Source organism: Acipenser ruthenus, chromosome 2 (assembly GCF_902713425.1).
Source record: "Acipenser ruthenus chromosome 2, fAciRut3.2 maternal haplotype, whole genome shotgun sequence".
Taxonomy (NCBI): Eukaryota; Metazoa; Chordata; class Actinopteri; order Acipenseriformes; family Acipenseridae; genus Acipenser; species Acipenser ruthenus.
The window spans coordinates 60,744,669-60,760,520 of record NC_081190.1 but is presented as its reverse complement, the minus strand read 5'-3'; the positions used below and the strand labels follow the sequence as shown (position 1 = coordinate 60,760,520).

At 35.7% G+C, this 15,852-nt stretch overlaps 1 protein-coding gene across 9 annotated transcripts; it reads right to left on the bottom strand.

Moving 5' to 3' along the window:
* Positions 1–1,653: 1,653 nt before the first annotated feature.
* Positions 1,654–13,416, bottom strand: LOC117408971 (coiled-coil domain-containing protein 110-like). 9 transcript variants are annotated; one of them, XM_058998143.1, is made up of 10 exons: positions 13,228–13,416; positions 11,576–11,656; positions 11,232–11,297; positions 10,734–10,844; positions 6,272–8,312; positions 5,639–5,695; positions 3,641–3,701; positions 3,126–3,285; positions 2,835–2,897; positions 1,654–2,154 (listed from the first exon to the last, which is right to left on the bottom strand). In XM_058998143.1, the coding sequence occupies exons 3-10, from the start codon at positions 11,247–11,249 to the stop codon at positions 2,140–2,142; spliced, it is 2,526 nt and encodes an 841-aa protein (XP_058854126.1). In that variant the 5' UTR covers positions 11,250–11,297; positions 11,576–11,656; positions 13,228–13,416; the 3' UTR covers positions 1,654–2,139. The 9 variants fall into 9 exon arrangements, with proteins under 9 accessions (XP_058854126.1, XP_058854132.1, XP_058854116.1 ...); XM_058998149.1 differs by lacking the exon at positions 13,228–13,416 and adding an exon at positions 11,965–12,304 and having other exon boundaries at positions 1,654–2,151; XM_058998133.1 differs by lacking the exon at positions 13,228–13,416 and adding an exon at positions 11,965–12,303.
* Positions 13,417–15,852: the final 2,436 nt, after the last annotated feature.

Here is a 15,852-nt window from a genome sequence, read left to right as displayed (position 1 = left end):
AATTGGGAATTTGTTTCGCAGAGTTGATGCAGTGTTGACCATGTGTGGCGTCTTACAGAGCGGTGTCCCCTTTCAGTCTTCGTTTAACAAAACATAAATTCTTCCAGTAAAATTGACCATTCCCGGTAGGTCAATTCAGTCCATTAATTGAGTCTTTAAATCATTAGTTGTCCTCTTCTTTAATGACGATCCCAGGTAGTGAAGTTATCTGTATGTTAATGTACTTTAAACAATCTTTGTCTTCAAGTTTATTAATAATTGGGTGTTTTCTAGATGTTATCTAGAGCTTACAGTTTAAAATGTCACATGCTGCCTTCTTCAATATATTATGTATGTGGGTATTTGCTGGATGGTATTAGCAGTGTTGCAGTTCAGTTATTAAAAGCAAGCTTCCTTTTCTCTGACTTGTTCATGTTTGGAGCTGTTGGTTAAAGATGTTATATGCAAGCTCCCTTTTTTCTGATGTTGCTTGCTAGATGTTGATAGCAAGCTCCCTTTTCTCTGACTGTACAGAACTCACTCTAAAACAAAGTCAGCCTCTTGGTTACCCTTGAAGTTTTCCAAACTTACAATATCTCTCATGGCTCACAATAACTACAGCAGAGAGTCAATTATCCGATCTTTGATGTGGTGTATTACGCACACAGCTTCTGCTGCTAAAATGGCTACAAGATTTAGCTGCCAAAAAAAGGACCATTAGACTGAGGCAAATGAAAGTTACAGAATTATTCAAACCACCGAAACCTTGATGGAGTATTGTGAGCTTGAAATTGTTGCAGTTAAGCAACAATCAGTAAGGGCTGGAGATCCTGTCTATGTTATTGAGCAGCTAAGAACTTTTATTTTATTAATTTCAATTGCACGTTATTACAAAGCCTTAACAGCAAGTATCAAAAGTATAGAAACATTTTACTGAATTTTTGAAGTTTAATGATTCCTAAAGTTCTATAATGTGTCAAAGTTGTACTGAATTGTATTATTTTATGATTTTCAAAATTTGGTATAAGGTATGTTTAATTACAGTATTTCATTACCTTAACTGTAGGCTTTAAAGTTTTACTGAATTGCATTAATTTAATGATTTGTAAAGCTTTTTAATTTTGTATGCTTAATGTGATAGAATAGGTTACTAGCTTTATATCATCAGTAGTTACTTGTGTACTAAGTACTTGTGTATGTTAACTTTATTCTATACATTATTAAAGGTACAGTAATTGTTATTAATGCCTGTTCGGTTATCCATACAAATCGATTATGTAAACTTGTATCGGTCCCAATTAGTTTGGATACTTGACTCTACTTTATATTGAATGAGTCGCAACACCTGGCAATTCTAGGGAGTCAAATCTGGTTGATCCTGTGGGCCTCACCTATCGGTGTAGCTATTTACCGAGCTAGATGACTCACTTTTTCATCTTTTAGTACAATTTAGCAGAATCTGTACAATTATAAATAATAAACAGGCTAAATTAATTAAATGTGAACCAGTATGTACAGGAAGGCACACCTCAGAGAAATTGCCCATATATCATAGTGCTGATTTATATAATAATGACTTATTGTTAAACAATTTATTTACATTTTATTTGAGTATTTCTTTTTCAAAATATTTTATCTGCAAAATAAGGAACAATACTTATTTTCATTTTTTTTTTTTTTTAAATACAGGTACTTCTCCAGAATTGTATTAGCATATTCCAGCTCTTCGAGAGTTAGCCTTGAAGAGGTAGTATCTAAATGAAAAGTTAAAATGAGACAGATCCCAACTATTAATGGGCATTTTATGCACATTTTAATTTGAAATGGGGTTAGTAGTGACCCATACTTTTAGTGATGATGGCCCTCAATTTAAAACATATCCTACAGTATATCAAATGCAGAGCTTACCTTTTGATCTTAGTTTTACAAAAGACAATCCTCCACCAGACATAGTTTTACTGCAGATAATAATTTCTTTGACAAGATATTAACAAATACTATTTTAAGTGACACAATCAAATACAGCCACAAGCTTTTTGTCACAGACAGCAGGGTGTTATTTGTGAGAATATCTTTGGATTAGAATCTTCTTCCCAGAAAACTTGCCCACCAGATTCACTTAAGAGGTAGCATTCTGGAGGAGATATGGGAAGGATCCTCCTATCGTTGAATCTTCTTTAGGAAAAAACAGACCACAAGATTTAGGCCAGACAGAATGGAGTTTGATGAACTTCTGGGTGAAATCAAGGGACGGATAGGTAAATCCCATATGAGTAAGACTGCAAATGGGAGACCAGTAACCCTGCTGTTTGAAACAGCTCTGCAGGTTGTTCTGGTGAGATGCTTTTGGTTAGGTTCCTTCGCTGTTTTGTCTTTTTTCCCCCCATATCACAGCAATTGTTTGATATTTTTAATTTACAAATCATACTGTATGTTAACACATTTGGGAATTTATTTTATTTTCAACTTTTACTCGAGAATGTTTGCCAGGGGAAAGATTTTTCTTCCAAACATCCCAGTGTATCCAGTTTGTGCTCCCTCCTGCAACCATGCTGGTGCTCTGATTGTAATGAGTAGTGTATTGCGGGAATAAAAATCCAGCATTGTTGCAAGAGGTAGCGTGATCTGGTTACACTGCAATCCTTAGAAGACATATGTTTTTCATCAGGCGGTTGCTCCTGAATAAATCAAGTTGAGAAATGCATTGCCCAGTTGATTTTATGACCCATGATGTCCAATTAAAAATGTAAAGGGTCGACAATATGTTTAAAAAAATAACTCTGTGAAACACGAAACACAGAAAAGGTAACGTAATGTGTTTCTTGTAAACTATGCAGCGAGTTCTGCAAACTTACCTCTTTCGAGTCTTCATATGCCATCACTGCTGGGTGGTGCAGGTCTCTTCTTAAACAGGGAAGCTAAGGAAGTAATCAGCTACTGTTACTGCTTGAATGTTGCACGAGGAAGTATGTTTATGGGTTTCCACTAGTAAGAAAGCAATTATATCTACTGTATTACAGAACGATCTGAAAAAACAATAAATAGAATGAACATGGTTCACAAACTGTTTCCATAGTTTTCAAATTCACTCTTTTTCTTCAAGTTCAATTTTAATATTGCATAAGAAAATCAAATTAAAATATTACCTTATAAAAGCTACTATCAGTGTCATCTGATTCCTCTTCTTGTGTGTTAGTTCTGGGTGATTCACAACCATCTCCATGCTTATCTTGAAGAAAGTTGTCCATACAAAGCAGGTCAAGTTTGCAGATTTTCTGTGGCTGGCCTAGTCCCATCTTGTTAAAACTACATAGCATAATAAATTAAGATTATTATTGAGTATTGAAGAGAGTTTAACATTTATACTAACTGAATGACACACAGATGCATAAAAACCTACTCACTAGTGGATTTTTTTTTAAATCATTTATTAAACAAAAGTTGATACACAGAATTATCAAGTCTGCTTGGGTCATATTTTATATATATTTTTCTTTGGGGCCCAGCCTTTTTTCTCCTGGGATCTCTGAATTCATCTGTTTGAAGTTTATATGGAAGTAAATCAAACTGAGATGCGAGTTCCTCTCTTGTGTCTGCTGTATTGCTGAGTTTCTTGACTGTACTGCTGACTGACTCATAATGGTCAATGGCACCTTCATACCTCAGCGTCTTCTGCCATTCTTCTTCTTCAAATCTCTTCCTTACTTCATCAAATGTTCTCTCTGTAGAATTACAAATCAGTAACACTGAATGCAACTTCTGATGTACTGCTAAGTTATCATTTCCTTCACTCATCATGCATTAAATATACAACATGAAATGAAAAAAATATGTTCCAAATCAGTGGCGGGGTTTCCATGCAGTTTAGAAACTCCACATTCTCCCTCCATTGTTGTGAGAAAGTCACGCACATATCTCATGCTATAGGCCAAATTTAAAACATTGTACGATTTAAAGAGTAAGTAGCGGAGTTTGGAAAAATATAGCGTTATACAGCCCCATACTGGATCCTCAATAACAACAACAATAACAAAAATATAACCACATTCTACTGGTGACAGCCTTGCATGGGTCCTGCGGAATTCTGATTCAGGTATTTATTATTATTATTATTATTATTATTATTATTATTATTATTATTAGCAAATGATGTAGTGGGAAATGTGGGCGAGTAGGGTAGCCTATATTATTAGATGTACTACCATCAGTAATTACATAATTTCTATATCATTAACCTAAAGTACTAGATTAATTTGCTTAGTTTTAGTATTAGTTCCTTCATAGACTATCATAAGTATCAGAATTGCTGAAGCTACGGTTGTGTAGGAAAACTTGTATATATTATATATGTACGTGTAGAACAGGTTTATAATAAATATATATGCAGTCAAAAAATGTTTCGCACTTTCTTATGGAATGTTTTTTCTCATGCTATTTGTGTGTATCGCTGTGTCTGGGTTTTTGTTTTGTTTCTCTTGTTTTTTTTACTATATTTGTTTGGTGGTTTGGTTTGTGTAAACCCAGTTTATAGAAAGCTGCACGATATCAGTATTCACGCAAGGCCAAACTGGAACTCTGATCGAGATATTTAATTATACCTTACTGTATTTTAATATTAATTAGATAATTTACATTTGGAAGGATAATTTCTCTCCCTAAAAGAAAACTACATGAAAACCCAAATTAACCGAAAAGTACTACCAATATAGCGTGAGAAAAAGGTGAGACATTTTTATTTTTCCATGTAGTTTGATTTATGTAAAGTGAAAACAAACACACATGTTTAAATATAACATTTACTTCTGTGTAAAACATTTTTTTTTTTTTTAATTTAGTCGTTGCCAATTATTTTTTATTATTTTCTCCCAATTTGGAATGGCCAATTGTTTTATGCTCAGCTCACTGCTACAACCCCTGTGCTGACTTGGGAGGGCAAAGACGAACACAAGCTGTCCTCAGAAGCGTGTGCCGTTGGCCGACCGCTTTTTTTCACACTGCGGACTCACCATGCAGCCACCCAAGAGCTACAGCGTCGGAGGACAACGCAGCTCTCGGGAAGCTTACAGGCAAGCCCGCAGGTACCCAGCCAGACTACAGGGGTCGCTGGTGCGCAGTGAGCCGAGGACACCCTGGCCGACCTAACCCTCCCTCCCCCCGGGCGGCGCTCGGGCCAATTGAGTGCCGCCCCCTGGAAGCTCCCGTCCTCGGTCGGCAAAGGAATAGCCTGGACTCGAACTCGCGACGTTCAGACTATAGAGCGCATCCTGAACTCCACGTGGAGCGCCTTTACTGGATGCGCCATTCGGGAGCCCCCTAAAACATTTTTTAAATTAGATTTACACTGAATTGGCAGCAATTGACACAATTGAGCCAATTTCTATGCAATAACGTTTTGACTACCAAGGTGATTGCTGATGTGATCTTTACTGAACTACTGAATTATTTACACAGCACATTTAACTTAACTCCCTCTCAGCACACACTCTCATGTGCTAGAATACCCGATATGACCGTGTGTGTATTGTACACATCATTTTTTGGGGGAAATTTATAGTACTAATGCTAACTAAGCTTTATAATAATAATAATAATAATAATAATAATAATAATAATAATAATACAAAAATAATGTACTTTACCAACCATGGCATGTTAATACCTGTTAAACCTGGAGTAGAATGGCCTTTTTCCAACCAAGAAAAATCACACGGGTGCCCTGAGAAATAAAATAAATACAATCTGGATTTAGTTGTTATTGATTGCTTTAGACTCCCATCATCATACTAGTTTCATATTAGGCCTGCTGTATATCACGTTATTTTAGAACAAACCTACAGAAATGAGGGCAACAAAGCAACCATATATACGACTTGTGATGGTGCTACAAAATACTGTATGATGTATGCCAGCTACCAACCTGTTTATTATTACAGTATCATGAATTTAATAGGAATTTAATGTTAAATATTGCTGATGTTACTTAATGCACAAACAAAATGTCAATATATTTGGAGACTATTCTGCTAATATATATATATACATATATATATACATATACATATATATAATATATATATATATATATACATATATATATATATACATATATATATACATATATATATACATATATATATATATATATATACATATATATATATATATATATATATATATACATATATACATATATATATATATACATATATATATATATATATATATATATATATATATATATATATATATATATATATATATATATATATATATATATAGAGGTATACTGCACCTTCTGGGCTGTGATGACTGCTAACTCCATCCTTAAAGTATGACATTTCTTTCGACCCCAGTGAACTGCTTGATGTATCATGTGTTTTGCTACCAAGATGAGCCCCAGTGACATTCCTAAGACCAAGACAATCTTTATGAAACTGTCGCAGTTCCACTTGGAGAATTTCCTTTTCGTTCTGCACGGTAAGCAGACAGTTTTCCATCCGCTTACACTCTTCTTTCAGTCTTGACATGTTGCCTCTTAGTTGCAGACCTTCTTGGATATGCTGCTCCAGCTCCTGCTTGAGAAAATTGTTATCTTCTTTGAGGTTTGCCACTTCTACTGACAAAACCTCACATTCTTTGGCCACACTGTTGAAGACTCTATCAGCCTGGACTTTGTGCATCTCATCTTGAAGCTTCTTCTCTGTTGCTGACTTTTGTGAAGAGAGACTTTTTACCTCTTTCTGCAGAGTTCGTATGGTATTGGCAGAATCCTGCAAGGTCATATCGAGAGTAAGTTTCTCATCTTTGATTTCTTGTAGTACCTGAAGAAGGGTCTCCTTCTCTGACCTCAGAGCAGCCCCTCTTTCTTTAAGTTGCTGAGATTCCAGCTGATTACTGCCAAGCTCTTTTTCCATAAGGTTAATTTCCTCCATCATACGTATGACCTTGCGTTGTAACATTAATTTCTCATCTTTGACCTGCAAAAAGTTTTTGTTAGTTGTTTCCAGCACTTCCTTTATTTGATCTTTTTCATTTACAACACTGAGCATTTTGTCATGTGCTCTTTGCTGCTCCTCTTTTATAGAATCTAGCAAATGAATAAATGTTTTTTGCTCAGAAGTAAGCCGTCTCCTTTCTTCATCAAGGGTTTTGTAATGAATTCTAACTTTGTCATATTTATAAAGAAGTTTCTTAAGCTCTTTCACATATTCTTTACTATCTGCCTCTGTCTTTTTTAGCCTGCTTTGAAGGTCTTTCTTTTCCTCCTCCAGCTGAACAATTGTACTCTCTTTAACAATGTTTTGCTCTTTTAGAGTCTCAGTTAAAACTTTAAGTCGATTTACTTCTGATTTTAACGATAAGTTATCATCCTCAAAGTTCAGTAAGTTCTCTTCCAGTAACCTTAAATCTTTTGAGGAATGTTTCAACTGTGAGAGAGTTAAGACAGACTTGCTGCTTAAGTCTTTAGGTTTGTTTGATTTTCCATTAATTGGGCTTAGTACTTCTTTTTGGTTTTCTAGATGATTAACATGACCAGGACTTTGTAAGTTTTCCATTCTCATACTAGACATGGACTCTGACTTGTCAGAATTAGTTGTTGCTTGATTTTTGATTTCTGTACCCTGATTAGTTTGTGACGTCCCATTGTCACAATGATGACTTGGGCTGCTACCTGCACTTCCACTTTGTATGTCCTTATGAAGATTCAAACTGTTTTCCTTCAGTGAAGTCGTGGATTTTTGTATTCCATCTATCTTATTAGATACAAATATTTTTGATTTAGCATCAGTGCCTTCAAAGCTTTTCTGATCTCTTGATCCTTTAGGTAAAAGTCTAATTGTGTGTTTAAGATGCTGAAGATTAAGTGCTAGAGCTATTTCCCGTGTCTGTGATTTATCCATTTCTACTTTCATTTGTTCACTGGTGATGCTGATTTTTTCCAGTGTACCCCAAAGATCATCATTACATTCTGATAAGGACAAAACATTTCCATTGACTGCTGTTTTTTCAGCAGAACATATATGCATGGGTCCTGCTCTGTCAAGTACTGTACTACCAGCAAGCACAATATTAAATGTTTCCACACCCTGGGGAACATTTAAACAATTTATTACATCAGTCTTTTCAGAAACAGCATTCCTATTGTCTTTCACCATGCTTCCCATTTTCATTGTCACTACAGATTTAAAGGACTTCTGAGATGGTGAAGTAATGTTATGACTCAGGTTGTTATTCATGGTTGCAGATGTATTGTCCATCAAGATATCTGTAGCATCTGTTGACTGAGATTTTAAAGAGCCTTCTTGTGTAGATTGAGGTACATTTCTTCCGTCCTGAAACAGTTACAAAACGGGTCATTTAAAGAATATAACACTGAATTTCATAGTTCAACATAAATCTCTACAACACAGATTTCTTTCTAAAAACAATTTAGAAAGTGAGGCTTTTTTAAAATTATTATTACTGATGATTATGTGACATGAATTCATGAAACATTTGCCAAGGTGGTGTACCCTCAAACCAAGTAAAGTCGCCAAACAGATTGGACCAAGAACTATCTACTGTACACGGGGGTGAGGAATGAGGGGATGCAAATTAATCAAATACAGGAAGGAGTTCGAATTTATTGATAGTTTAGAAGTACTGTAGATGGCATAATTATTCGTCTGATTCATAAATCATAATTAACACATGCCTCAGACCAGGCGGAGAATGAGATCATGCGTCTTAACGGTATCATTTCCTAGCATGTCTGTAACAATAAAAAAAAGTTTATGTTTAATAATCCAATAATTAGGGAATGTATGTATTTTGTTATTTGTAACACATACATTCAATTGCATTGTTAACTTGGCTGCACAGGATAGGCTACTTGCTGGTTGGAAAACATAACAATCAGGTTTGTAGCCTATTCATTGTCTAACTAGGGAAAATGGCAGGCTTCACTGTGCTTGTGTGGGCTGTACATCAAGATATATTGGAAGTCCCCCAACACGTACGCGTGTTTAAGAGCTATAGCCGAAAGTGTTGCATCGCCCTATAGAATGAATTAATTTTGCTTCATGAAGTCGAACGAAACCTGCTGAATAATGTTTCGTTAACACTGAATTACATACCGCTTTGTAGTTTTCCAATAAACCTCAATATAACAAAATAGCAGTCAAAGAAATGAAAGAAAGATTTACATTGTATCTGACTGTATTTCATTGTTGCTATATAAGTTTAGACACATAACAAAACACAGAAAACACATTAGTGTTATTAAAATAGACATGCAATGCTTCTCTTAGTGATGAGAATTACCATGTGTAACGTGTACTGTGATCGAGCTGCACTCTCTCACGTTCGTTGCCCCTTTTAAATAGGACCCAGGACAGAGATTGATTTTTAGCACTTTCGTGCAGTTTTAATATTTACAAAAATAAATAAAACAAAAATAAATACCTAGCTCTTACGAGCACTAACGAACACAGGCTGGAACCTTCTTTAATAACCGGACAGGTAAGCTTATTTACTGGTTGCAAAACAAAACAAACACCGTTTTACACAGCACAACACAACAAGGTTTTACACTACCTTTCTTCTATAATTACAGCTGTACACACACCAGCACAGTCGGGCTTCTACACACAACAGCAGCCCTGAAGAGACTGGCTGCTTCCCTTAAATACCCTGCACCCGGCTCCAATTTACAATGATAGCCAGGTGCAGGTTATAATTACCAATAATTAAACTAAACAAACGTGCATACACATGTGTTTTTGGCAGGGAGAATTTTAACCCCCTCCCTGCCTGGTTACAGTACATGTATTATTATTGTAAGTGAATGAATTGTGCTGGTATTTGAAAACTGAGGGAATACAGTAACAAATGAAAACATATTTTTTTCGCCATTTAACAATGCATTGTAGGCTATTTTAATGTAACTGTGTTGTGCTGTCTTGCTGTGCCATTTGTCATTCAAACGAAAGTTTTAAACAAATAACCAGACCTCATTTGCATACCTCCGACAATTGGTTAGATACAATCTCTTGGTAACAATCCGTGATGGTAAACCACATCTAACCCCATTACAGGCCAGTAAAATAACCAGGCAGTAGTTTTATAAATAACATGCTAAATACTGTATTTTCTTTAATAGCCAGAAAGTACTGCCATCTTTAATACATCTGGGACATATTGTTTAACTAATATGAATAAGGGAATGGTCAAAGGATTTATTATTATTATTTGTTTATTAAGCAAACGCCTTTATCCAAGGCGACTTACAGAGACTAGGGTGTGTGAACTATACATCAGCTGCAGAGTCACTTACAATTACGTCTCACCCAAAAGACGGAGCACAAGGAGGTTAAGTGACTTACTCAGGGTCACTCAATGAGTCAGTGGCTGAGGTGGGATTTGAACCGGGGACCTTCTGGTTACAAGCCCTTTTCTTTAACCACTGGACCACACCGCCTCCTAATCAGTTTTAAATCAGTTATATAAATCCTTACACTACTGTAAGAAGACAGCTATGTTATATACACACAAAATGTAAAAATGTTAATGTATTGATTTTTGTGTGATATAATGAACTAATAAATGTACTTTCTATATAAACATTAAATTTTATAAAATAATCAAATATTTTTACAAAAAAATATATATAATTAGCAATAAAAAGCCATTCTGTTTAAATTATGTTGCTTTTAGGGTTTGTCTACTGTATTTACTTAATTATGTTTGTCACCGGGTTCCATAAAAAGTCATACCTGCAATGTATTTGTAGGAGAGATAGTAACATAAGGTTTGTAATGGCTTGCATGTTGACTCTTGCTGTCCTTTCGACTATTGCTGAATATTCCATTAATTTCTGACTGTACCTAAAAAATAGACATGAAACTGTTTCAGATTTTTTTTTTTTATAATTGTATTTATTTTGTATTATTATTTTGAAGTACACGTTTTAAAAGATTTTAAATGTTGATGTTTGTGAGTAATTTCTCTAACAATACTGGTATCAGGGCAGCACTGTGTAGTAGTGGTTAGGGCTCTGGACTCCTGACCGGAGGGTCGTGGGTTCAATCCCTTGTGGGGGACACTGCTGCTGTACCCTTGAGCAAGGTACTTTACCTACATTGCTCCAGTAATAACCCTACTGTATAAATGGGTATTTGTATGTAAAAATAATGTGATCTCTTGTAACAATTGTAAGTCGCCCTGGATAAGGGCGTCTGCTAAGAAATAAATAATCAAGAAACTGAACTCACAGCGGTGACATTCTGCATTGTTTGCTGACGCAGCGCTTCAAATGTTTTAAGTTGGTGCCGCAGTACCTATGTTAAGGGAATGGTAAAATCAACAAATAACAAGAAAAGGCTGGTGTAAAATAGGTTGGGGTCAAGTGAAAACAGTACAGGACTACATTTTCTAACACCAGTTTCTAGGCTAATGGAAAGCACAGAATATAGTCTGTGATACCCTCGTTTTTTGTGAAGCTTTGATGCATTGTATTACCAAAAATGTCAAAAATGAATTTTTAACAGGTTTCTCGTATGCTGTTTTTAAATTAAACTTTATAAAAGCATCCAGTGTGTAAAATGTAAATAAGTACCTTCAGTGCTGAGTCTCCCTGGTAATCTATGTTATTAATGCATCCCTGTGAAGTTTAGGCCTATCACTGAAAATTCTGAATCTGGAACAAATTGGCAAAGTTACTTAATTTAACAAAATTAATTCTGCCTGCCAACAGGCCCATTTGCAGGAAAATCTCTTAGCAGGACGTAAAATGGCATGGTATCCAATTTCCATTAAAATAACTGTAATTTTTAACAATTACAATACTTGTGACTTAAACTTTTTATTTAATATACAAGACTGACTAAGAGTGAGGCTGATTACATAAAGAAAAACATTAAAACAATTCAGTAGCAGCAGTGCGATATGTCCGCAATATAGCTGTACACTTGCTGAACCGGGCAGTTCAAAACAACTGTTTCTTACCGTTTTGTGTATTTCCAAGCCGCTTCATAGGACGCGTTAGTTGATCATATTCACATTATGAAAGTTTTTTAAAGGTACCTCACACAGTTTGCTTACTCAGTCGTTCCCTAACTACCTCCTCAAACGTCTACAGCGCGTCTGTCCCAATTGATGGTTTCCATGGAAACACAAACATACTAGAACTACTTATACTTCTCCAGGAAATACGTTACGGTTCATGTGTAAAATCGGTAAATCTATAGATTAACCAGTAAATGTGTAGATTTACCAGCTCATCTGTCAAGCTATAAAATAACCGGTATATGTGTAGGTTAACCAGCTCAGCAGTCAATGTATAAAATTAACAACGCAGATGGTAGTTAATGCTACAGCATTTGCGGTGAATTCAATTCAGAAATAGTGCCAGGCCAGGGAGATTAATGGCTATATATATATATATATATATATATATATATATATATATATATATATATATATATATATATATGTGTGTGTGTGTGTGTGTGTGTGTTTTCAACATGGCTTCATCCAAGGCGTCTGATAGATGCGCAAAGTGATTTGCGGGTGAAAAAAAACCCCATAATGTTGACGGAAATCGTGTTTAGCAGCCGTAAAGTCTGATTTTACCGGTCGCTAAAAATGCGGCGTATGTAAAGAATGGTGTTGACCTAGCTTTCTGCATCAGATCTATCAAATCTGCATTTTGACATCATTAATCGATTAAAATTACATTGAAATTCACTCCAATCAAGAAAAGAGTATGTAATTGGGCGGGCTCTGGATACTAAGCAGGCGCAATAATGTGTTGTAAGGATTTTGCATTGCACTTAGGCAGTTGCTGACCCTCCAAAAACTTTACACTTCTTACAATGTTTTTCCAGATGCTCGGCACATTTCTGGATGTCATGTTAAAAAAGGCAGGCCAATACATATAATTTCCTGAGGCTAACATAACTCGTGCTGGCTGAGACTTTTCCATACAACTCCCTTTCAATGCTGAGGGACCTCAGCCGTAAGGACTCTCAATTTTCCTTTTCTTTTCCGACATTTGTGTTTTGTTTGTTTGTATTTTTGTTCGCCACAAATGTCATACAACGACTACTGCTCTCCGTACTCCTAACTGTGTGTCTGCTAAATACACAGATGCACTCATTGAGACCCTCATTCATTGTAAACTCGGTTGCTTTTCTGCAGGAGAATGCGCCCCTAACCAACATGTCATCAGCAAAGTTTGCGTCAAATTATGTAGGTCTGCGTGCTTACCCTGTCCGAGAAAGGCAAACTGCTTGACCGCAGCCGGAACTGACAACAGAGGTCACGCATCCTCTGTGCGCAGAGTCTGCGCATCCCCTGCAGATTCTAAAAGGTGGTGTGCTGGAGCAGACCCGTCTTCAAAACAGTGGAAGAGCCCCACCACCAGTGCAAGAGGGGCGTAGAGAACCACATGCAGGATTAGTGATCGTGGTAGCGCCACCGAGAATTTATACAAATAGCTTGTATAAATTACTATTGTATTGTTATTGACAAATACCGGTACAGATAGTATGCGTTTGCATTTAATTTTCAAACGGAACTAGTAAAAACTATGGGGGATATTCCATGTATTTATTTCTATATTTATTAATTCATTTATTAATTTGTTTCAACATTTATTCCTGTATGTATTTATTTATTTGTAATTTTGGCATGGAATATCCTCCATATAAAACTGATGTACATAACTTTAATTGCTCAAACAGATTCCTAATAAAATATGGTCTTATGGGGTTACTGAAATGTCTTTGCATAATTGATTTACCAGTCTAGTTATGATGGAGCGCCCATCACAGTTCACTAAACCATTATTATTATTATTATTATTATTATTATAAATCTCATTCATGGTGGATTCTCCATGCTGAATTATCATAATTGCGGATCACTATGTGCCAAAATGAAATTAGAATTTTGCATACGCAATTATTTGCACTGCGTTTATGCTTACATCACCCCCTTAATCTCTATTTATTGTAATTATGCAGAATTCACCAACTTGTAGAAAACAATTGATAGATCAACAGTTCGACATTTAAAGTAAAGCCCTTCATTTACAGAAGACTAGCCAAGCTGCAGCATAAACTGCCATCTCATTAGTTATTTTATACTTTGCCGCTGAGCTGGTAAATCTACACGGCTATAAGATTGACCGATTTTACACATGAACTGTAACATATGTACAACACACACACACACACACACACACACACACACACACACACACACACACACACACACACACACACACACACACACACAGTGTGATTTGATTAATTTTAAAGACGCAGGAAGGGTTCATGTAATTTATATTTTCCTGCCGCCTAACCAGCCTCCTTTCTATGTTTTTTTTTTTTTTTTTTTTTGTGAGAGAGACATCTGGTGGAACGTTGTTGTTAATGCAGATTTAGTCTCCATATATTAACTTTAGGTTTTCTCTGAGACTAAGCAATTCTAATAAAAACTAAACAAATAATTCCCTCTTTTTGCGTATGTGCTTTTATTGTTCCAAATGCACGTTGGTATAGCTAGATTAACTGTCCAAGAAAAAGGTATTTTATGCAATGACAAAGCTTTTTAGTTACAGTATCTGCAGAAAATTGCTTCAATTTGCTTACAAAATCTTTGCCAACCTCTTTTCTCATTTTTTGTAAGAGAATAAAAAAACAAAACAAAACAAAACAAAATAACTGGTAAGGTCTTTGAAAGATACCTTCTTCTATGCTTCTTTCGTCTTCACTGAGTTATTACAGTATCAAGCAAAACGTTTTGAAAATCTGTGATGAGTTTAATAGGCTGCTAGTGTGTGAGACTTTTGAGTACTTTAAATCTAACCTGAAAACTGAACAGACCAACACATTCAGAGATTAGATTTATTGAAGCTGTAGCGGCTCAGTTTGTATTAAACTGGTAACTGTTTTGAAACTAGAGCTCTTTGTAAACAGATGTAACCAAGGGAACCTTTTCACAAATGGAACATGGCAACCTTGAGGTTTGCTGTCTGGGAAAAGTTGGAATATAGTTGACTTCTTGACTTGTGGTCACATATAGTTGGCGAGGCAGTTTACAGAAACATCTGGCAAAGATCTAAGATGACAATGACCTTGTGGGGGCAATGGAGGAAATGAAACGCAGCACATTCAGCACAGATTCAGATCTTTTATAGTGATAACACAACTGCAATGAATAGTGATGCACTTCAAACCATGATAAATACATGATTGCCGATTATACAAGCACAGGAGATAACTGTACTCTTTGTTTAGTTTTCAGCCCTAATTACAGCTGGGCAAGTCCCTATCTTACAGGAAAGACTGTAGACCAAATGCTATTAGATAATGTATGAACTGCATTATGATTTCTTTGTTTACGTACAAAACAATATATTTAACTCCAACCCAATATAATCCTTCTGAGTACATTTTAAGGGACATCATCACCAGCACAGTAATTGTCTTTGACCAGACGGAGCCTTCCAACGTCGCTTCTTATTAGATGCCATCTGTGGAGTTGGCAGCAAAAGATCTGTGATAATTCCTCCCTATTATGATTATCAAAGCGAAACCCTGTTGAGTTTGCAAACTGGCAGAATTAATTATAAACCACAGCTTTCTAATAAAGTGAGTGAAAGGACAGTAACATGTGTCTATTGAACCATTTTACAATCATGATGTGAGTCTCATATTTGAAATACAATTGCTAAATGGTTTAGAGCATCAGCCTGAGAACAAAGGTACTGTAATATTCCCCTGTTGTATATTAGGAACACAGATTACTCCTATTTAGAATATCAGAATGCTGCTATTTTGGATATTCTACTGTTATTCTGGAATACTAAATTCTACAAGATGTTAA